The 24534-nt window shown below is 36.3% G+C and overlaps 1 protein-coding gene across 1 annotated transcript in view; it reads left to right on the forward strand.

The window, feature by feature from the left end:
• GLCCI1 (glucocorticoid induced 1) overlaps positions 1-24534 on the forward strand; it is a 97190-nt gene that overhangs the window by 47438 nt on the left and 25218 nt on the right. Inside the window, exons 4-5 of the mRNA XM_036862948.1 lie at positions 13512-13628; positions 23948-24100. Coding sequence (XP_036718843.1) covers positions 13512-13628; positions 23948-24100 — 270 coding nt within the window. The remainder of the gene's footprint in view (positions 1-13511; positions 13629-23947; positions 24101-24534) is intronic.

Here is a 24534-nt window from a genome sequence, read left to right on the forward strand (position 1 = left end):
GGCTCAGAGCCTTCACTCCAGTGGGTGGACTTCTGTGGTATAAGTGTTCTCCAGTTTGTGAGTCAGCCACCCAGCAGTTATGGGAATTGATTTTATTGTGATTGCACCCCTCCTACCGTCTCATTGTGGTTTCTTGTTTGTCTTTGGATGTGGGGTATCTTTTTTGGTGAGTTCCAGTGTCTTCCTGTCGATGATTGTTCAGCAGTTACTTGTGATTCCGGTGCTCTTGCAAGAGGGAGTGAGCGCACGTCCTTCTACTCCGCTATCTTCTCCGCTTGCACTGTTGGTGGGAATGTAAATTGATACAGCCACTATGCAGAACAGTATGGACGTTCCTTAAAAAACTAAAAATAGAATTACCATATGACCCAGCAATCCCACTCCTGGGCATATACCCAGAGAAAACCATAATTCAAAAAGACACATGCACGCCAATGTTCATTGCAGCACTGTTTACAATAGCTAGGTCATGGAAGCAACCTAAATGCCCATCAACAGATGAATGGATAAAGCAGATGTGGTTCATATATACAATGGAATATTACTCTGCCATAAAAAGGAACGAAATTGGGTCATTTGTAGAGATGGGGATGGACCAAGAGACTGTCATACAGAGTGAAGTAAGTCAGAAAAACTAATATTGTATATTAATACATATATGTGGAATCTAGAAAAATGGTACAGATGAACTGGTGTGCAAGGCCCAAATAGAGACACAGATGTAGAGAACAAACATATGGACACAAAGGGGGGTTAGCGTGGGAAGGCCTGGTGGTGGGATGAATTGGAAGATTGGGATTGATATATATACACTAATATGTGTAAAATAGATAATAAAAAAAAGAAAGAAATCAAGTATTTGTCTAGATATTAGATATGAACAATCCCCTAAATCAGAAAACAATTACAGTTGCATCAAAAATATTATAATATTTAGGAATAAATTAAACAACAGCAGTTCAAGATTTATACACTGAAAACAAAACACTGCTGGACAAAATTTTAAAAGATTTAAATAAATGGATAGACAGTTTGTTCATGGATTGGAAGACTCAGTATTATTATTAAAATGGTAATTCTCCCCAAATTGATTCAGTATAATTCCTTTTTTCTTCCCAGGGTTTTTGTTTTTGGTAAAAATTGACAAGCTAGTACTAAAATATTCGTGGAAATGCGAAGGGCCTAGATTGGGCAAAAGTAATTTTGAAAAGAAGGAAAAATTTGGAGGACTTGCATGGTACAATTACAATACTTTCATATAAATCTATATTAATAAATTTGGCAAAATATTAGCATAAAGAAGAAAGAAATATAGATAAATGATTCAAAATTGTGAATCAATGAATAAACCCTTATATTTTATGGTCAGTTAATGTTCGACAAAGCTGCCAACGCAATTCAGTTGAAAAGGACAGTGTTTCTGATAACTGGTACTGGAATAATTACATATTCATATATAGGAAAAATAGTTAGGTCCTTGACGCTCACTGTAGAGATAAATGAACTCAAAATGGATCATAGTCCTAAATATAAGCTCTAAAATTTTAGATCTTCTAGAAGACCTTGGATTAGGCAAGGCATTTTTAGATACAACACCAGGAGTAAGGCCATAAAAGAAAAAAAAACTGAACTTCATTTAAATGAACATTTACACTACATGACTAAAGGAATAAGACAAGCCCCAGGCAGAAATATTAGCAAATCATATCTGATATAGGACTTATATCTGGAATATATAAAGAACTCTTAAAAATCAATAAGAAGACAATGCACTTAAAAGGGGAAGACACTTTGATAGAAGTATTTCATCAAAGTTGTATGGATGGAAAATGACCACATGAAAAGGTGTTCAACCTCATTAGACATTAGGCAAATGCAGATTTAAACCATGAGATACAACTACACACCTACTACAATGACTGTAATTTAAATGACAGAAAATGCCAAGTGTTAGCAAGAATGAAGAGCATCTGGAACCCTCAGACATTGTTGGGAATATAAAATGATACAGCCAACTTTGGAAAACAGTTTGACAGTTTCTTTAAAAGTTAATCAGAAACTTTGCATATAACCTAGCAATTCTATTGCTAGGAGTCTGTATAAGAAAAATGAAAACACATGTTTACACTGAAACATTTACACAAACATTTATAGCAGAATTATTCATAATAGCTAAAAACTAAAAAATATTGAAATATCCACTGTTTGGTAAATGGATAAACAAAATGTTATGTGTTCATGCAATAGCATACTGTTCAGCAATGAAAAGGAACACTATACTGAATACTGATACATGCTACAATGGGAATGAACTTCAAAAACATTTTACTAAGTCAAGGGTCAGCAAATTTTTTTCTGTAAAAAGCCAGATAGTAAATATTTTATGGTTTGTGGGCCACAGAGCCTCTGTTGCAACTACTCAACTCCACTATTGTAGTGTGAAAGCGACCATAGACAATATGGAGTGGACATGGTTATGTTCCAATAAATTTTATTTACAAAAACATGTGGCCTGCTAGAGTTGGCTTGCAGACTGTAGCTTGCCAATCCCTGCTAAGTGAAAGAAGCCAGATGAATAAGATTACATATTGTATGGTTTCATTTATATTGAAATGCCAGAAAAGGCAAATCTATAGAGGGAAAAAAAGCCCATTAGTGGTTGCATGTGGCTGGAACGGGGTGGGGGGTAGGGGTGATTGGCTACAAATAGACTCAAAGCAAATTTTGGGGGTGATGAAAAAGTCCTAAAACTGAATTGTGATTATTTTGTACAACACTACAAAGTGAGTACAACTTATTGAATTTTACCCTTACAATGGATGAAGTTAAGGGAATGTAAATTATATTTCAATAAAGATGAAAAAAAAGGAATAAACATAAAAGACTAGTAGGTTTTCCATGTTATGTCCATGGTAGATATTAAATTTTAAATGATATATAACTGAGGCTGGAAAAATGAGTACATGGGTAAAGACTAAAAGTAAAAATAAGAATAGTTATAAAAGATGACAGAATTGGAATCTGAGGAAATTATGAAAGCCAAAACTATTATTGAAATAGTACTATTTGTTTTCAGTTATATGCTACTAAAGTTCGGTGTTTTTTTTTTGACAAACAACTTTTGACCTGCTTCCTTGTCTTGGCAGCAAATTCAGCTGTATCACATCCATTCTTCCTGAGTCACATACATGCTCTCCCCCTCAGATAGTTTGCATCTGGATTTCTGATTTAAGTGTCAGTGAAAGCACCTGAATAGTCTGCTTCCACTTTGCTCCAAGCTTTTAAATTACAATGTGAAAATTTTTCAAAGAAATACATAAGTAAATATATTTTAGGTACATTTAAGACAAGGAAAACCCCTGCAGACCATGAATAGAAGGGAAGTCCTTAGTGATGAGTGGATGTTGATGTTATCTGACTCACAGAAATCTGGATCGTGTTGGCCAGGTTTCTGTGAGTTAAGCCAAATTTAAGAGACTACACATTTTAAGAGAGTCAAATATATCTTGCAAATGGGAGATTGGAACCGGGCTGTCTGCATAAAGCAGGGAACTGGGACCATGTTTCCAGGTAGTAAAACTAGACCTGAAAAAACTCCACCTGACACTGTTGGTGTTCCTGTGGGCCAGACAAGCCTCTATACAAAAATGGAAATAGTAACCAAAATATGTTGTGTGTGGATATGGCGTCTGGAATAGAGCTCTACCCATGCGGGAGCAAAGCCCCAATCTTCCTGATTTAAGACTTTTGCTCTGAAGCTATGCAACTCTGAAGCACTAGTCTGAGCAACCATGAAACAATATGGCAGTAAAGAGTTCACTAAGTATAAAACTCCCACATACAGAGAACTTGCAAGTAAGTATTTTAGGGTATGTAAGGAAATCTATTGCCATAAGAGACAGCAGATACATTAAATAGAGTCATATCTGAGTAACTAAGAATAAGAACACAATCCCAAAAAAGAATTCAGAAATAAGAATGTTTAAGAATTTCAAATGAAACAGTAGCTCACAATGAGAACAGAAGTAAATAAGAACAGGCAGAATGAGAAAGGATCCTTTCTAAGTCTTATATATAATAAAAGTTGGGGAAATTAAAAATAAACTCTTTGATGGCTTAAATTGACACAGCAGAAGAGAGAATTAGTGAATCAAAAGTCTCAACTGAGAAAGTCTGGATGAGCAAATCAGCTAGAATACAGAATAAAAAGATAGAGGTTGACAGAATGGCCAGCATTAAAAAGTCTACAAACAATAAATGCTGGCGAGGGTGTGGAGAAAAGGGAACCCTCCTGCACTGTTGGTGGGATTGTAAATTGGTGCAGCCACTATGGAAAACAGTATGGAGGTTCCTTAAAAAACTAAAAATAGAATTACCATATGATCCAGCAATCCCACTCCTGGGCATATATCCAGAGAAAACTCTAATGCGAAAAGATACATGCACCCTAGTGTTCATAGCAGCACTATTTACGATAGCCAAAACATGGAAGCAACGGGAAGAGATATTTCTTAAAGGTTGAAAATATGCTAGATTTGGAGAGTGATGTGTCTTCATATTGAAAAAGCCCATCAATTCCACGAAGGATAAACAGGACAAAGAAAAAATTTCCACCCTAGGTAAACTGAGTTGTAGATCAAGGACACACACACACACACTTACTCACTCATTCTTGCAATTAGAAAAAAGATTACCTACAAAAAAATGGGAAACAGATTATCAACACATTTGTCAGAAACTAATTGATACCAGTATACAGTGAAGTTATGGGTTGTGTCCATGTTAAGGAAATGAATCCAAGTGAGACGTCATTTTCTTTTATGAAAAGATTACTTTTCCTCCTTTGAATTATGTTTACTGTAGGGACGTTAACCCAACCTTTATTTATATTTTACAAACCAAACAAATGTTTAAGTGTACTTTTCCATTGGTTAGATATGTGGTTCCCTGTTTACATAACACAATTTAAAATTAATTTATAAAGCATAACTACAGTTTAAGAAGTCTGCTAAGCAAATTATAAGGATTTAATTAGTACTTATCACTTTTTTATTGTTGATGGTGCTTTTATTTTTATTTTTAATTTTTATTGGAGGATACTTGATTTTACAATGTTGTGTTAGTTTCTGCTGTACAGCAAAGTGAATTAGTTATACATATGCATATATTCACTCTTTTGCAGATTCTTTTCCCATAAGTCATTACAGAGTATTTATCTATTTCATATAGTAGAGTGTATATGTCAATCCCAGTCTCCCAATTTATCTCTCCCTCCACGCTTCCCCCCTGCCACTGCTTTCTCCCCTGGTAACCATAAGTTTGTTTTCTACATCTGACTCTATTTCTGTTTTTATGGTACTTGATTTGTATACATTTAATAGAGGTAAAAGAGAAGAAAGGTAAATTTTAAATATATTTTTTAGCATACATCATCAGCCTGTAGTGGCACTGCATTTGTTCATGGAATAGCATCAAATGAATAAGACTGTATGCTCAATATTGTGTAAAAGCATCTAGAATTTCAAAAGAAAGAGTAGATACAATCTACTTTTTAAAGAGCTTAATTACATATTAGCAAAATCAACTAAGAGATAATCACAAAAGGACTTTATATTAACTCCCACTATCCTTATTCAGTGAGAGAAGTTCATCTCTTGTGTATGGTGCAAAACTAGAAGCTCTTACACACCTATGATTCCTTCAAGTGAACATGCTTTCCAATCTCTCGTAGTAGTTAAAGCTTCCTACTTATTTCATGGTTGCAGCTACTCCTCTTCTAGCTAGGGCCTACTGCAGGTGAATGACTTCATGGGTGAAGGGATCCCAGAGGCTCCTTTTGTCTTTCTTGCTTACCTCTTTCCTAACTCCATAGCTACGATTTCTGACCCCTCTGGAGTTGGAGCTTGGGGGAGAGAGGGAGAGGTAAGGGGAATAGAAATGTTCCTACTTGACTGGTACTGTTATCAGATGGCTGTCAATTAGCTGGGCTTGACAGATTTTTAAAACTGACCTTCTTTTATAGAGTAATTTCTTGGGTTCTTTGGACATCCCTTGTTGCTGCACATCTCTTACCTACACTTCTATCTTACTCTCTCCTTAGCCTCTAGAATTCTAGAAATAACATTCAGTTTCTCAGCTGCTGAGCTCTGATTACCCTTTTAGGTGGTCCTCTTAAGTAGGACCTAAGACAACCCTCCACTACGACTCTCACTTTCAAATTGCCCAAATGGTTACTGGGAAGCTTGCACATTAAAAAAAATCTGGTTAATATCTGGGAGTTTAGGCTGATTCTAAAGCAAGAGTAAATCTCCATCATCCTAGCTCAACATTTTCAGTATCTGGGGTGGAGTCATGTTCCAGTCCATCCGGTCTTCTTATCTGTGAGGAACAATCAGTCCTTTCAAGTTGTTCCATTAAAACTCCTTTCTCTTCATTTGAGGCAAAAGAGGAAGTATACCCTCCACGTCTCGGATTTGATTTTTTCCTACTTATAACCTAATAAGTTAGCTTTTTACTATTTCATGGATGCTGGCAGAAGTCATGAGGGTCGTGGTTTAGAGACAATGGACTTTATTATTCACCGCACAGCAGGTATCAAGACTATCGAGTTTGCATTAGTTCCCCTGAACCCCAAGTCCAGTGGGGGTGATGGGGAGGGCCTAAATGGATGCCTACACATAAAGTAGATCACGTTGTAGAAGAGAAACAGAACTTGGAGAATCCACTGTTTTTATAGTAAGCAGTAAGTAAACCTACTCTTTATCCCAGAGGGTGACGTTCCCAGAGAGAATATAAATATGACTGTATTGTTGTTTTGACTTTATACTATTTCTGATTTTGATAAAGATAAGTTGCAAAAGGTGAGTTTACTATTCTTAAGTCCTTCAGTGGATAAAAGGAAGAATCATGGATTACTTCTTTATCTCACCAATAAGCCCTCTTCTCATTACTGGGATAGTTTTTCTCTAAGTAAAATGATTAGGGAAGTTTCTTGCTTCTGATCAAATAGTGATTAATAAATATTGTTGTGGTCTTCCGTTTTTAAGTAAGAAAAATAAAAGTTTCCTTATAGTTTTAGTAAGAGTATACATTCTGCCCTAATGAAAAAAAAATTGTTTTATCATACTATACTAGGGGAAAATTGCAATAATATTTTCTCTGGACCTAAAAAACAACAGTCTGAAGAATTCTTATTTAGTTATGTGGTAAAGTCTTTTAAAAATACAAATATTTATCCAATAAATTCTGAGTCCACATTAAATTGAATTGTAAAGATGTTTTATAATATTTTCATTGTTTAAAACTGGATCCAACATGAACAATATTTAAGGTTATTAAACTGCTTATCGAAAAAGAAATATATCAGTAAGTTAGTATGTAGTCAGTTAATTGCTTCATCAAATTTTTGTTCACCTTTATTGCAGTTTCACATCTTGCAATATCTCCAGCATTAAGAAAGGAAGTTACTTTGCGAAGTGGTTGAGATTATGAGCCAATACATAGTGACTGGTAGTTATTTGCGAACGTTAACACAGTATTACTTTCAGCAGCACTGATAGGTAATAGAAAGGGGTTACAAACTAAAGGCTAAAGGACTGGGTCTGCCATTTATTAGCTGTGTTACCTTGGGAAAGGTACTTTATTTTTCAAAGTGTTTCCTCGTCTGTAAAACAGTTACAATGTATCTGTGGAATCTAGTGGGTTTATGAACCAAGTGTTCTTTAAATGTTAGTCTGATTTTGTTGTCAACGTTCCTCTGTTGACAAGTATGCCTCATTGGTAGATACATGTCTGTATTAAAAACTATTTTATGTGTATAACAATTGTCCCAAAGCTAGCTATATTTGTGGGGATGGATCTCTGTAAATCTCTCTTTGTTACTGGGGTGGGGGTTTGTGTGAGTCTGCATGTGGGCAAGCATGTCTGTCCGTGGGCATGTGTAAAGGTGATGTGCATGCAGGTGACAACTCCCTGTGCATGTGTATGTGCTTACATATATGTGTTCTTTATATATGCACGTTTGTGCATACGTATGCCTATGTTTGTGCATTTGGATATCAGAGGGCTGAATGAACAGCATTTATTTCATTAGGGTTTCATTAGAAAAACAGGAAAACAGCATGAATTATTCATATTTAAACAAAAAGAAGTTTTAAATTTTTATTTTTAGTATTAGAGTAGGTAATGTTGCATTTTAAATTCCTTTGGACACTGTCAAAGGATATAATGTGTAAAATTTGTTTTAGACTGTAGAACCTTTCTTTTGAGACACTGATCTTTACAAGCACTAAAGTTTGTCACATATTCTTTTTTTCATATAAAAGAGAATAACAGCTTGAGATTCATAACTTCTGAAACTATATTTTCAGAAAAATTTGTTGGGTTAATATCTTTAGTAATTGTTTGGGGGCCTTTTTTTCTTAACAGTTCAACTATTGTCATTTGTGTGTTGTTCCCATTTGTATGTCTGTCCTCACTTTTTGTAAGATTTCTTTATCTCCTTATGAGTTATTAACTTGATCCTTTAGGCAATACAGAATAGTGATTAAGAGAGCAGACTGGAATTCCACTTCCTAAGTTCATATACTTGTTTCACCACTTTGTGGCTTTCAACAAGCTAACCTTCCTACCTCTCAGTTTCCTCACCTATAAAGTGGGGATAATAATAGTACCTATCTCATATGTTTTTATTGAGAAATGAATGAGAGAATTCATATAAATGCAAGTGACAAAGTGCCATTCCTGGCGTTAGTCCAGCTCTCTTCTCACTTTTTTTTTCCTCTTTCAAAAGCCCCAGGATCTTGCTTCCCTTCCTACTGCAGCCACTTAGTCTGTTTAAGATGTCTCAGTTCCTTGGCCTACTATAGAATCCATTCTGAGAAATATTACCCTCCCTCCCTTTCACTACCTGAGGCAAAAGTACTCAACCAGTCTTTTGAGACTCAGAGTTTAGTTTTTTTCTGTTTTTATTTTTATTATCATTATTTTTAAAAATTTATTTATTTACTTATTTATTTTTGGCTGCATTGGGTCTTTGTTGCTGCACGCAGGCTCTCTCTGGTTGCGACGAGCAGCAGCTACTCTTCGTTGCAGTGTGCAGGCTTCTCATTGTGGTGGCTTCTCTTGTTGCGGAGCACAGGCTCTAGGCGCACGGGCTTCAGTAGTTGCGGCACACGGGCTTCAGTAGTTGTGGCTCGTGGGCTCTAGAGCACAGGCTCAGTACTCATGGTGCACGGGCTTAGTTGCTCCACGGCATGTGAGATCTTCCCGGACCAGGGCTTGAACCCGTGTCTCCTGCATTGGCAGGCAGATTCTTAACCACTGCCCTACCAGGGAAGCCCTTTTTTCCTGTTTTTAAATGTTAACAATAGTGGGGGAAACTAACAGGACAAATATAGCAAATAAACAAGGGTGATGTTATCAGGTTTCCAAAAATTTACAGTGAAATGTGTTCCTAGTTCTTAGATTTTAAGTGGGGCCAGTCTCTAATTTTTCCTCATCTAATCCCACAAACATTTTAGTCATTTCTTTGTGAGTATTTATGTTAATTCTTCTCTCTACAAATATTATTTCTTCTTTGTGACCCAGGCTTACTTAGTCCCTAACTTTTTTAAACTTTGGAGCTCACGTGCCTAGGACCCCTTTCATGTTTAAAGAATGCTCCTATCTACTTCCCTCTTAATTTTTTTTCTTTAAGCTTCATTGAGATATAATTGACATATAACATTATATAAGTTTAAGGTATATACAACATAATGATTCGATATATGTATATATTGTAAAGTTATTACCACGAGAAGGTTAACACATCCATCACCTCCACATTTTTATAATTTTTGTGTATGTGGAGTGAGAACTTTTAAGATCTATTCTCATAGCAACTGTCAAATATACTATAGAGTATTATTATCTAGAGTCACTATGCTTTACATTACATCCCCAGAACTTACTCATCTTATAACCAGATGCTTGTTCCCTTTTAACCACCCTCACCCATTTTCTGCCCCCCACCAGACCCTGTTCTCTGGTTCTGTGAGTTGTTTTGTTTTTGTTTTTGTTTTTTCAGATTCCATATATGAGTGAGATCATACAGTATTTGGCTTTCTTTGTCTGACTTATTTCACTTAGTATAATACCCTCAAGGTCCATTCTTAATTTTTTCCTTAAGGCCACAGCATTGCTAATGAATATTTAGAAACACAAGTAAGATTCATCTATAGTTTAAGAAATCCAGTCAGTATTACTTAGGGTTCCCTTTGTAAAGGAAGGTTGTATGGGCATTTCATTGTAGTAACTAGGGTGGGTAGGCCCACCAAAGTGAGGACCAAGAGCTTTGTGTGATGCATTGGAACATGGGACTGATTAGAGAGGTTGTCTTAGGCAGAGGTTTGGAACTACGGATGAGATGGGAGGGGTGTGTGAGTGTAGGGTGGAAATTACAACTCCCTCTGCCCCTTCCTCCCAGAGATACCTTTGTGTCTACTGTCTACTGGTACTGAACTTAGGGAGAAGAGACGGCTTCGGATGACCATGGGCTCTTGAGCATCAAAGGGAAAAGAGAAGGGAAATTCTAAGTAAAAGCTGTGGGAGGTGAGAATATTTGCAGTTGTTATATAGGTCAGCCCCTCTTCTGAATGTGGTATAAATAACACAGGAACCTCCTATATTCTGAAGCAAAGGAGGATTTATTGTATCTTGTTTTCATTTTACGTGGTTCTTGAGTAAGAGTTGTAATGTTTTTGAGTATATATATTTAGTAAGATGGGCTTCCTTTTTACTCTGATCTCTTCTAAGTTGTAAACAAAAGCAGAACTATGTTATAATCCAAAGATAAACAGTATTGTGTGGAAACTATAAGGTTGCATAGTTTAAGTTGATATTCCAAGCAAAGTAAGGTGTGTACCATTATGTATGCTTTTTGTTTTCAGGGGTTTGGTAAAGTTATTTAGAACAAAAACTTTTCTGGCTTAATATGATATCTCAAAGGCCTTTAAAAAGAGAGTGATTAGGATTGATCAATTTTCAGATTATTTTTGTTTGTTTATTTTTAAAGATTATTTTTAAAAATGAAAAAGTACAAATTGCTTTGATTAATCTGTAAGCATTATGGGCTCTTCTCTACAAGCTCTTGCCAGTTTTGAAAAACCACTGAAACATCATTAATATTCAGAAAACACTTAATTTTATACCCCATCCTAATTAAGTAACTTGTACAATTTGAAATTCTATTTATTTTTATCATAGAGTATAATCTCTCTTGATTTATAATGATTACCTACTAATTTTGATTCCTTTTCTCATGAAAATTAATGTTCTCTAGAAGAAAATGATGTCATTTCAACAGAGAGCAAGGAACACAAATATTAACATAGATAATCTTATTTATATATCTTTGCAAGGAAATTGTATGGGATGTCCATAAGCTACAAAGAGTTTCAAAAAACTAGAGGATCTTACTTAAAAGAAAGGATATAGATTATTCTTTTAGGTGCTTTATTTTCTTCCATGCTGCTTCTCTTCTGTTTGTAAGTTTTCCCAGCAACCTATATACATTTCCCCTTGACCATTAACAGGCTTCAATAGCAACTATTTTGCTTTTTATTGCCATGGTTATTCCAAGTAAGCATTTTGCTAACATCTCTTTGAGGAAATCAATGTATTTTACACACTTTACTTTGTATTTGCACTTTGCCTAGTAGGTAACATAAAACTGAGCTCACTGTATGTGTTCAAGGAGTACCTATTAATTGAATAATGTCATCTTTTCTACAAGGAAAGTAATACCAATATTAAGTAACTTCCCCCAAATTGCTAATGATTCCCTTTGAAAATGCTCAGGTATATTTTACTTCAGGTCTAGCAGTTTAAGAAGATTATACAACACCTAAAATATGTTAATAGTTTAATGAATTCCAAGCCATATTGTAGAAATGACTTTTCTCTTAAGCCTTAAGTCTGGGAGTTTTACTGTTCCATTTAGGAGAATACACTCCTGAGTTATATTTGTTTTGAAAAGTTGTGTCACTGTTGCCAAGTATCTGTAAATGGAGAAGTGGATAAAGAAGATGTGGTACATATACTCAGCAATGAGGAAGAAGGAAATCCTGCCATTTGTAAACAACATTGATGAACCTTGAGGGCATTATGCTAAGTGAAATAAGTCAGACAAAGAAAGACAAATACTGTATGGTATCACTTGTTTGTGGGATCTAAGAAAAGCTAAACTCATAGAAACTGAGAGTAGAGTGGTGGTTGCTAGACTGGAGGGTAGAGGAAAAGGGGAGTGGTCAAAGGGTACATACTTCCAATTGTAAGATGAGTAAGTTCTGGGGATCTAATGTACAGAATTTTGATTGTAGTTAATAATACTGTATTATATATACTTGGAAGTTGCTAAAAGAGTAAATCTCAAATGTTCTCATCCCCAAAAAGAAATGGTAATTATGTACTGGGATGGAGGTATTAACTTATGCTACAGTGGTGTCATTTTGCAATATATAATAGCATCAAATCAACATGTTGTACAGGGACTTACCTAGTGGTGCAGTGGTTAAGAATCCGCCTGCCAGTGCAGGGGACACAGGTCCAGTCCCTGGTCTGGGAAGATCCCACATGCAGCAGAGCAACTAAGCCCGTGCACCACAACTACTGAGCCTGCGCTCTAGAGCCCGTGAGCCACAACTACTGAGCCCACATGCCACAACTACTGAAGCCTGTGCACCCTAGAGCCCATGCGCGGCAACAGGGGAAGCCACCGCAATGACAGCCTGCGCGCACTGCAATGAAGAGTAGCCCCTGCTCGCTGCAACTAGAGAAAGCCCGCCTGCAGCAATGAAGACCCAATGAAGCCAAAAATAAATTAATTAATTTATTTAAAAAAAAAAAAAAAAGTTGTACACCTTAAACTTACACAATGTTATATGTCATTTATGTTTCAATAAAGCTGGAAAATAAAGATTTTGTGACTAAGTGTAATATAATAGTAAGATATTAAATACTAACAAGTAACTAATGCTAAATGCCATACGATTTACACCATGGGATTTACAATTTTAAAGTGTTTAGTAATTGGTCTACCAGATCCATTTTTGTTTATATAAGATGGGAACTTAAAAACTTAATGAGGTCCCTACATTAAGAGATTGGGTTTGACTTGAATCAATAGGCATGTGAAATACTAGTTTTTCACCTTAGAAAAAGTGTTTAAAGGGGAAGATGTTGCTGGTGTTACAAAGGTAAAATATGAAATAATCTGGGGAAATTTAGTCTATGTATTTACCAACAATATTTGAATGGTGTAAGTGAAGCATTTGTAGCATATATTTATTTCTTATTTTCAATAGTTTTGATTATTAAAACTTGGAGAATAAATCATTGTAGTGAAATATTGCCTCTTCTTGAAATCTTTGATAAAAATTTTATTTTTTAACATCTAAAATTAAAGAAATAAATACTTAAAGCTTGGTATTCACTTCTGTTCTCTCCTTGCTTCTCCTCCCTTCTCCCCAAAGCAGATTGCCAAACTGAGGCAGCAACTACAACGTAGTAAGCAGAGCAGTCGGCACAGTAAGGAGAAGGATCGTCAGTCACCTCTCCATGGCAACCACATAGCAATCAATCATACTCAGGTAGGCTAACTTCTTGTCCAGATTGGAATAATTCCTTTTAAAGGGTTCATTATAAAGGAGAACCCATCATTTTAGGATTAAAAAAAAATTAATGTAAATCTCTAGCTCTGTTACATTACAATGTTTGTTTTAAGAAGTTTTTGTTTTTGTTTTAGCCCTATGTGTAATCTTTTAATAACAGACATAACAGAGTGTAGTGGTCACAAGGATGACTCTTACTGGCCTGGGCTGAAATCCTAGCTCATTCATTTACTAAGCAACTCTGGGCATTATCTTATTTAATCTTCCTAATAGTACCTTAACCCATCTCTCTCTGTGTCTCTTGATGTATTTTACCCCTATCTGACTTAGGAAGAAATGGAGAATTAATTTTTTTGTCCTCCCGACCCTACCGCAAACATGTACTCACATACCCCATGGAACAAACTTCGGGAAATGCTATTCTAGACCAAATTTACTTACAAATGTTAACGTAAATTTTAGTAAATCAAATATAGTCGTATAGCAGGAGAAACCCAAGTAGTGTATCAAAAAAATCTAATTAGGGGTTGTTTCACAAATGTAAGGATAATTCAACATTAGGAAATGTATTAGGTTAGTTCATTGCATCAGAAAGTCAAAGTAGATGCTGAAAAACATAATAACACTTGATAAAAATTCAGTATCCATATGTGATAAAAACTTATCCTAAAATAGGACACTTCCTAATGGGACTAACTGCAAATGTAGTTAGATCCTAACAATAAAATACTGGAAGTATTTCTGTTAAAATAAAAATGAAGTCATAGATGACTGTAATTATTGATGTTATTTGCTAGTAGTTTAGAGGTTCTAGACAGAGCAGTAAGAAATGTTATCACTATGTGCATACGATATTGTTGTATATTTAGAAAATCAAAGTGAATTTACTAAACTATTAAAACTAATGATAGGATGGCTAAAATGGAAGATAATGACAATACCAAGTATTGATAAGGATGTGAAGCAACCAGAACAGCCACACATTGCTGGTGGCAACACAAAATGGTACAGCTACTTTGGAAAGAAGTTTGGCATTTTCTTAAGAAGTTAAACATACACTGACCATATAGCCCAGGAATTCCACTCTTTGGTATCTGTCCACAAGAAATAAAAACATATGTCTACACAGTGACTTCTATATCATTGTTCATGGCAGCAGTATCTATAAGAGTCAAAAAATGGAACCCAACAAATATCCATGAACTGGTAAATGGATAAACAACACTTCATACATCCATATAGTGTAATACTATTCGGCAGTAAAAAGGAAGGAACTACTGGTACTTACAACAACATGGTTGAATCTCAGAAACATCATGCCAAGTGAAAGAAGTCAGAAGCAAAAGGCTACATACTATATGATTCATTACATTAAATCCTCAAAAGAGCAAAATGATGCAAAGTATTAGGGGTGGGAATTGACTGTAGAAAAGCCTTAGAGAAATTTTTTGGATGATAGAAGTTTCTAAAATGTGATTATACTGATAATTGGATGACTATATATTTACAAAGCTCAATGAGCTACATACTTAAAATGGGAGGATTTTATTGTATGTCAGTTATACCTCATCAAAGCTGTAAAACAAACATGTAGTTGGCAAGCAAGCCTCAGACATTTCAAGAGAAAATTCACATATGCCTTACTTTTTCTTCTTAATCTGGTAGAATTAATATATTATTCTTATTCTGTTTATTTCAAGCACCTTTTCTGTAAGAGCCCAATGCATTTATAGTATATCTATTGACATATTGATTTAACAGAAAAAATTTATACACTTGTTCCCAATTTACATTGAATTTTTTGGCATTGTAGTTATGTTTAAAAATAATTATCTTTTGCTATACATACTGAAATAGTTGTAGATGAAATATGAAGTCTAGAATGTGCTTTAATATACTCAAAGAACAAAAACAAGTGGATGTTTAGATGAAATAAAGTTAGAAATGTTGATAAGTTTTGGAACTGGATGACGTGCACCTGAGTGTTCATTATACTATTCTGTTTAATTATGTTTATGATTATAATTTTTCACAATAAAAAGAAAAACTGAGAACTTAATGATCAGATAAAATGTAAACATATAAAAATCAGTTGTTTTCTCCTATACTAGTAAAGGTAAACTACTGTTTCCCTCTGCTTATAACATTCCTGACACCAAATGCGTGATATTTTTCTCCCACACCAACCAGTTCTCCGACTCGCCAGACACCAACCAAGTGTCCTACAATTCAGTTATAACACTAACTACGTGGAGTTAGCACAGACCTCACAGATGAAGGACTCCACCCCACAAAACTGCTCCTCTTCAGATGCCAGTTGAAAGGTCCAGATTGTCATTGTACTTTTGACCTACTGGCTATAAAGAAGGGATTCCCACAGCCCCTTCTTCAGGTTCAGTAACTTGCTGTAACGGCTCAAAGAACTCAGGGAAACACATTTCCTTGTTTATTACAAAGGATATAGTAAAGGATACATACAGATGAACAGCAGGATGAAGAGGTGCACAGGGCAAGGTCTGTAAGTAACTCACGTGCAAGAGCTTCTGCTCGCATGGAGTTGGGGTGTGCCACCCTTCTGGTACATGGATGTGTGTTCACCAACCTGGAAGCTCTCTGAACCCGTACTGTAGGGATGTTTTTGGAGGCTTCATCACATAGGCATGATTAATTATTAACTCAGTCTCCAGCCCCTCTCCTCACCAGAGGATGAGGGGGATGGGGGCTGGACTGGAAGTTCCAGGCTTCTAATCATGGCTTCTTTCTAGTGACCAGCCCCCCCATTCGGAACCTATTCAGGAACCCACCAAGAGTCACCTCATTAGAACAAAAAACTCTTGGTCCTATCTCCCAGGAAATTCCAAGGGACTTAGGAGCTATGTGTCAGGACTGGTGTCAAAAACCAAATATTGGAACAAAAGATGCTCCTAGTGCCCCTGTCCCTCAGGAAATTACAAGATTTTAGGAACTCTGTGTCACGAACCAGGGGTAGAAACCAAGTACATATTTCTTATTATGTTACAACTAGCAATAACATGTTAGTATATATATAATGAAAAATATAAAATGCCTAGGCTTAAAAGCAATATGCAAACTATAAGACTTTATTGAGGATATGAAATATAAAATAGAGACAAATGGGAAGTCATTCATGCATGGGAAGACTCAATATTTTTCAAATAGTAATTTGCCCAAAATTAATGTACAAATTGAGTTCCAATGGAAATGTAAAAGGAATTGTTTTATTACTTTAAAAGTTATTTTCAAAGGTAATATGGAAAAGTAATGCCAGTTAAAAAGAAAATTTGAAAAGGGTTTCCCTATAGGATACCAAAATGCAAAATGTAACTGCTATAAAGTTATAGCAGTTAAAGTGGAGCTCTGTATAGGGATTATCAAGTAACAACTCAAGGAAATCAAATACAGAATCCATAAATAAATGTTGGGGCAGTTTGATTACTATGTGGGAAAAAAATACTACTTCATAACATACACAAAAATAAATCATGGTAGGTTAAATATTTAAATATGAAAAACCATAAAAGTACTGAAAGATATTTCATACTAAAGTAAACAGTAAATGTATGACAAAGAGTTACAACTTTAATATGAAAAAAGCTCATGCATTAATAATGAGACAAAGGACATTCGTGGGCACCAGTTTACAGATGGCAGGAGCACAGCACTGAGTGTGGGAAATATATTATTCATTTAATCAATGACTAGCTGTCTACCTTATTATGAATCATATATATCAACGTTAATCATTCAGAATAAGGTAGAGATCATATACTGTTCTTCTTTTTTACCTTGATCATCTTTAATTTTCTTATTTCCTTTCTGTTCTTTAAGTTCCTTGAGCATCAAAAGGCTTGTCTTAACACTTTGTCGTACCTCCTGCAGGACAGCTATGAGAGGTCGTTAATTTTTGACAACTCCTCCAAAGGACTTTTTTTTTAATCAGTCATCAATTTTGTACACATCAGTGTATACATGTCAATCCCAATCGCCCAGTTCAGCACACCACCATGCCCACCCCACCACGGTTTTCCCCCCTTGGTGTCCATACATTTGTTGTCTAGATCTGTGTCTCAACTTCTGCCCTGCAAACCAGTTCATCTGTACCATTTTTCTAGGTTCCACATACATGCGTTAATATACGATATTTGTTTTTCTCTTTCTGACTTACTTCACTCTGTATGACAGTCTCTAGATCCATCCACGTCTCAACAAATGACTCAATTTCGTTCCTTTTTATGGCTGACTAATATTCCATTGTATATATGTACCACATCTTCTTTATCCATTCGTCTGTCCATGGGCACTTAGGTTGTTTCCATGACCTGGCTATTGTAAATAGTGCTGCAGTGAACATTGCGGTGCATGTGTCTTTTTGAATTATGGTTTTCTCTGGGTATATGCCCAGTAGTGGGATTGCTGGATCATATGGTAATTCTATTTTTAGTTTTTAAGGAACCTCCATATTGTTCTCCATAGTGGCTGTATCAATTTACATTCCCACCAACAGTGCAAGAGGGTTCCCTTTTCTCCACACCCTCTCCAGCATTTGTTGTTTGTAGATTTTCTGATGATGCCCATTCTAACTGGTGTGAAGTGATACCTCATTGTACTTTTGATTTGCATTTCTCTAATAATTAGTGATGTTGAGCATCTTTTCATGTGCTTCTTGGCCATCTGTATGTCTTCTTTGGAGAAATGTCTATTTAGGTCTTCTGCCCATTTTTGGATTGGGTTGTTTGTTTCTTTACTACTGAGCTGAATGAGCTGTTTATATATTTTGGAGATTAATCCTTTGTCCGTTGATTCGTTTGCAAATATTTTCTCCCATTCTGAGGGTTGTCTTTTCGTCTTGTTTATGGTTTCCTTTGCTGTGCAAAAGCTTTGAAGTTTCATTAGGTCCCATTTGTTTATTTGTGTTCTTATTTCCATTACTCTAGGAGGTGGATCAAAAAAGATCTTGCTGTGATTTATGTCAAAGAGTGTTCTTCCTATGTTTTCCTCTAAGAGTTTTATACTGTCTGGTCTTACATTTCGGTCTTGAATCCATTTTGAGTTTATTTTTGTGTATGGTGTAGGGAGTATTTTAATTTCATTCTTTTACATGTAGCTGTCCATTTTTCCCAGCACCACTTATTGAAGAGACTGTCTTTTCTCCATTGTATATCTTTGCCTCCTTTGTCATAGATTAATTGACCATAGGTGTGTGGGTTTATCTCTGGGCTTTCTATCTTCTTCCATTGATCTATGTTTCTGTTTTTGTGCCGGTACCATACTGTCTTGATTACTGTAGCTTTGTAGTATAGTCTGAAGTCAGGGAGTCTGATTCCTCCAGCTCCGTTTTTTTCCCTCAAGACTGCTTTGGCTATTCGGGGTCTTTTGTGTCTCCATACAAATTTTAAGATGATTTGTTCTAGTTCCGTAAAAAATGCCATTGGTAATTTGATAGGGATTGCATTGAATCTGTAGATTGCTTTGGGTAGTATAGTCATTTTCACAATACTGATTCTTCCAGTCCAAGAACATGGTATATCTCTCCATCTGTTGGTATCATCTTTAATTTCTTTCATCAGTGTCTTATAGTTTTCTGCATACAGGTCTTTTGTCTCCTTAGGTAGGTTTATTCCTAAGTATTTTATTCTTTTTGTTGCAATGGTAAATGGGAGTGTTTCCTTAATTTCTCTTTCAGATTTTTCATTAGTGTATAGGAATGCAAGAGATTTCTGTGCATTAACTTTGTATCCTGCTACTTTACAAAATTCATTGATTAGCTCCAGTAGTTTTCTGGTAGCATCTTTAGGATTCTCTCTGTACAGTATCATGTCATCTGCAAACAGTGACAGTTTTACTTCTTTTCCTATTTGGATTCCTTTTATTTCTTTTTCTTCTCTGATTGCCATGGCTAGGACTTCCAAAACTATGTTGAATAATAGTGGTGAGAGTGGACATCCTTATCTCGTTCCTGATCTTAGAGGAAATGCTTTCAGTTTTTCACCATTGAGAATGATGTTTGCTGTGGGTTTGTCGTATATGGCCTTTATTATGTTGAGGTAGGTTCCCTCTATGCCCACTTTCTGGAGAGTTTTTGTCATAAATGGGTGTTGAATTTTGTCAAAAGCTTTTTCTGCATCTATTGAGATGATCATACGGTTTTTATTCTTCAATTTGTTAATATGGTGTATCACATTGATTGATTTGCATATATTGAAGAATCCTTGCATCCCTGGGATAAATCCCACTTGATCGTGGTGTATGATCCTTTTAATGTGTTGTTGGATTCTGTTTGCTAGTATTTTGTTGAGGATTTTTGCATCTATATTCATCAGTGATATTGGACTGTAATTTTCTTTTTTTGTACTATCTTTGTCTGGTTCTGGTATCAAGGTGATGGTGGCCTCATAGAATGAGTTTGGGAGTGTTCCTGCCTCTGCAATTTTTTGGAAGAGTTTGAGAAGGATGGGTGTTAGCTCTTCTCTAAATGTTTGATAGAATTCACCTGTGAAGCCATCTGGTCCTGGACTTTTGTTTGTTGGAAGAGTTTTAATCACAGTTTCAATTTCATTACTTGTGATTGGTCTGTTCATATTTTCTGTTTCTTCCTGGTTCAGTCTTGGAAGGTTATACCTTTCTAAGAATTTGTCCATTTCTTCCAGGTTGTCCATTTTATTGGCATAGAGTTGCTTGTAGTAGTCTCTTAGGATGCTTTGTATTTCTGCAGTGTCTGTTGTAACTTCTCCTTTTTCATTTCTAATTTTATTGATTTGAGTCCTCTCCCTCTTTTTCTTGATGAGTCTGGCTAATGGTTTATCAATTTTGTTTATCTTCTCAAAGAACCAGCTTTTAGTTTTATTGATCTTTGCTATTGTTTTCTTTGTTTCTATTTCATTTATTTCTGCTCTGATCTTTATGATTTCTTTCCTTCTGCTAACTTTGGGTTTTGTTTGTTCTTCTTTCTCTAGTCCCTTTAGGTGTAAGGTTAGATTGTTTCCTTGAGATTTTTATTGTTTCTTTAGGTAGGCTTGTATAGCTATAAACTTCCCTCTTAGAACTGCTTTTGCTGCATCCCACAGGTTTTGGATCATCGTGTTTTCATTGTCATTTGTCTCTAGGTACTTTTTGATTTTCTCTTTGATTTCTTCAGTGATGTCTTGGTTATTTAGTAACGTATTTTATCCTCCATGTGTTTGTGTTTTTTACGGTTTTTTCCCCGTAATTCATTTCTAATCTCATAGCATTGTGGTTAGAAAAGAGGCTGCATATGATTTCAATTGTCTTAAATTTACTGAGGCTTGATTTGTGACCCAAGATGTGATCTATCCTGGAGAATGTTCCGTGCGCACTTGAGAAGAAAGTGTAATCTGCTGTTTTTGGATGGAATGTCCTGTAAATATCAATTAAATCTATCTGGTCTATTGTGTCATTTAAAGCTTCTGTTTTCTTATTTATTTTCATTTTGGATGATCTGTCCTTTGGTGTAAGTGAGGTGTTAAAGTCCCCCACTAGTATTGTGTTACTGTCGATTTCCTCTTTTATAGCTGTTAGTAGTTGCCTTATGTATTGAGGTGCTCCTATGTTGGGTGCATATATATTTATAATTGTTATATCTTCTTCTTGGATTGATCCCTTGATCATTATGTAGTGTCCTTCCTTGTCTCTTGTAACATTCTTTATTTTAAGGTCCATTTTATCTGATATGAGTATAGCTACTCCACCTTTCTTTTGATTTCCATTTGCATGGAATATCTTTTTCCATCCCCTCACTTTCAATCTGGATGTGTCCCTAGGTCTGAAGTGGGTCTCTTGTAGACAGCATATATATGGGTCTTGTATTTGTATCCATTCAGCAAGCCTGTGTCTTTTGGTTGGAGCATTTAATCCATTCACGTTTAAGGTAATTACTGATATGTATGTTCCTATGACCATTTTCTTAATTGTTTTGGGTTTGTTTTTGTAGGTCCTTTTCTTCTCTTGTGTTTCCCACTTAGAGAAGTTCCTTTAGCCTTTGTTGTAGAGCTGGTTTGGTGGTGCTGAATTCTCTTAGCTTTTGCTTGTCTGTAAAGCTTTTGATTTCTCCATCAAATCTAAATGAGGTCCTTGCGGGTAGAGTAATCTTGGTTGTAGGTTCTTCCCTTTCATCACTTTAAGTATATCATGCCACTCCCTTCTGTCTTGTAGAGTTTCTGCTGAGAAATCAGCTGTTAACCTTATGGGGGTTCCCTTGTATGTTATTTGTCTTTTTTCCCTTGCTGCTTTCAATAATTTTTCTTTGTCTTTAATTTTTGCCAGTTTGATTACTGTATGTCTCGGCGTGTTTCTCCTTGGGTTTATCCTGTATGGGACTCGCTGCGCTTCCTGGACTTGGGTGGCTATTTCCTTTCCCATGTTAGGGAAGTTTTCGACTATAATCTCTTCAAATATTTTCTCTGGTCCTTTCTCTCTCTCTTCTCCTTCTGGGACCCCTATAATGCAAATGTTGTTGCGTTTAACGTTGTCCCAGAGGTTCCTTCGGCTGTCTTCATTTCTTTTCATTCTTTTTTCTTTAGTCTGTTCTGCAGCAGTGAATTCCACCATTCTGTCTTCCAGGTCACTTATCCGTTCTTCTGCCTCAGTTATTCTGCTATTGATTCCTTTTAGTGTAGTTTTCATTTCAGTTATTGTATTGGTCATCTCTGTTTGTTTGTTCTTTAATTCTTCTAGGTCTTTGTTAAACACTTCTTGCATTTTCTCGATCTTTGCCTGCATTCTTATTCCGAGGTCCTGGATCATCTTCACTATCATTATTCTGAATTCTTTTTCTGGAAGGTTGTCTATCTCCACTTCATTTAGTTGCTTTTCTGGGGTTTTATCTTGTTCCTTCTTCTGGTATATAGCCCTCTCCCTTTTCATCTTGTCTATCTTTCTGTGAATGTGGTTTTTGTTCCACAGGCTGCAAGACTGTAGTTTTTCTTGATTCTGCTGCCTGCCCTCTGGTGGTTGAGGCTATCTAAGAGGCTTGATGGGAGGCTCTGGTGGTGGGTAGATCTGACTGTTGATGTGGTGGTCAGAGCTCAGTAAAAGTTGAATCCACTTGACTGTTGATGGGTGGGGCTGGGTTCCCTCCCTGTTGGTTGTTTGGCCTGAGGCAACCCAACACTGTGGAGCCTACCTGGGCTCTTTGGTGGGCTTAATGACAGACTCTGGGAGGGCTCACGCCAAGGAGTACTTCCCAGAACTTCTGCTGCCAGTGTCCTTGTCCCCACGGTGAAACAGAGCCACCCCCCGCCTCTGCAGGAGACCTTCCAATACTAGCAGGTAGGTCTGGTTCAGTCTCTCCCAGGGTCACTGCTCCTTCCCCTGGGTCCCGATGCGCACACTGTTCTGTGTGCACCCTCCAAGAGTGGGGTCTCTGTTGCCCCCAGTCCTGTTGAAGTCCTGCAATCAATTCCCACTAGGCTTCAAAGTCTGATTCTCTATGAATTCCTCCTCCCGTTGCCGGACCCCCAGGTTGGGAAGCCTGACGTGGGGCTCAGAACCTTCACTCCAGTGGGTGGACTTCTGTGGTATAAGTGTTCGCCAGTCTGTGAGTCACCCACCCACCAGTTATGGGATTTGATTTTACTGTGATTGTGCCCCTCCTACCGTCTCACTGTGGCTTCTCCTTTGTCTTTGGATGTGGGGTATCTTTTTTGGTGAGTCCCAGTGTCTTCCTGTCGCTGATTGTCCAGCAGCTAGTTGTGATTCTGGTGTTCTCGCAAGAGGGAGTGAGAGCACGTCCTTCTACTCTGCCATCTTGGTTCCTCTCCTCCAAAGGACTTTTGAAAGCAACCTTATAGTTAAGTGAGTGTTACTGAACTTAACATGATGTTGTTGCCACACTACTTAGTAATCCAAAAGGCTTTCTTAAATGGTTGCTAAAATGGAAATGAAAAATACTAGAAGGTAATTGTCACAGGGCAGGGAACAAATCTTTTTTTTTTTTTGGAACAAATCTTTTAAACACATACACAAGCACAGAGCAGAGCTGAAGTTTCACGTGTATACAGTTTACAATCCTACTTAGTTACATAAAGGATTTATAAAGGATTATTATACTTACATAAAGGATTATTTTGACTCTGTAATTTTTACCTTACTTCCTTACTTTGGAACCTAAACTGCTGTATGTGTATCTGTATTTATATTGTATTTGAAATTTCAAAATAACTCTGCTCATTGAGTTTCTCTTTTAAGATTTACCATGCTCTTTAGTTCTTGATTTCTTTGGCTACAAATAATTTGGTAACACCTTATCTTCTGTTTTGTAGTCTACTGGATCAAGATCAGTCCCTATGCCACTGTCAAATGTATCAGTGCCAAAATCATCTGTTTCACGTGTGCCCTGCAATGTAGAAGGAATAAGTCCTGAATTAGAAAAGGTATTCATTAAAGAAAATAACGGGAAAGAGGAAGTGTCCAAGGTAAGGTTACATGGAATGTTTGAATCACTTTTTTCTTTAATATTGTGGACTGTCTCAAAAGTTTTTTTTTTGGGGTTACAGCTTTATTAGATATAATTCACGTATCATACAGTTTACCCATTTAAAGTGTACAAGTCAGTGGTTTTTAGCATATTCACAGAGTTGTGCAACCAATACCGTAGTCAACTTTACAGCTTTTTCATCACCCCAAAAAGAAACTCCATACCCTTTAGCAGTCATCTCTTATTTTCCTCCAGTGAGGCAACAACTAATCTACTTTCTACGTCTATGAATTGGCCTGTTCTAGATATTTCATATAAATGCAGTCATGCAATATATGGCCTTTGTAACAGATGTTTTTCACTGAGCATAATGTTTTTAAGGTTCACCTATAGTGTAATATGTATCAGTACTTCATTCCTTTTTATTGCCAA

Source organism: Balaenoptera musculus, chromosome 9 (assembly GCF_009873245.2).
Source record: "Balaenoptera musculus isolate JJ_BM4_2016_0621 chromosome 9, mBalMus1.pri.v3, whole genome shotgun sequence".
NCBI lineage: Eukaryota > Metazoa > Chordata > Mammalia > Artiodactyla > Balaenopteridae > Balaenoptera > Balaenoptera musculus.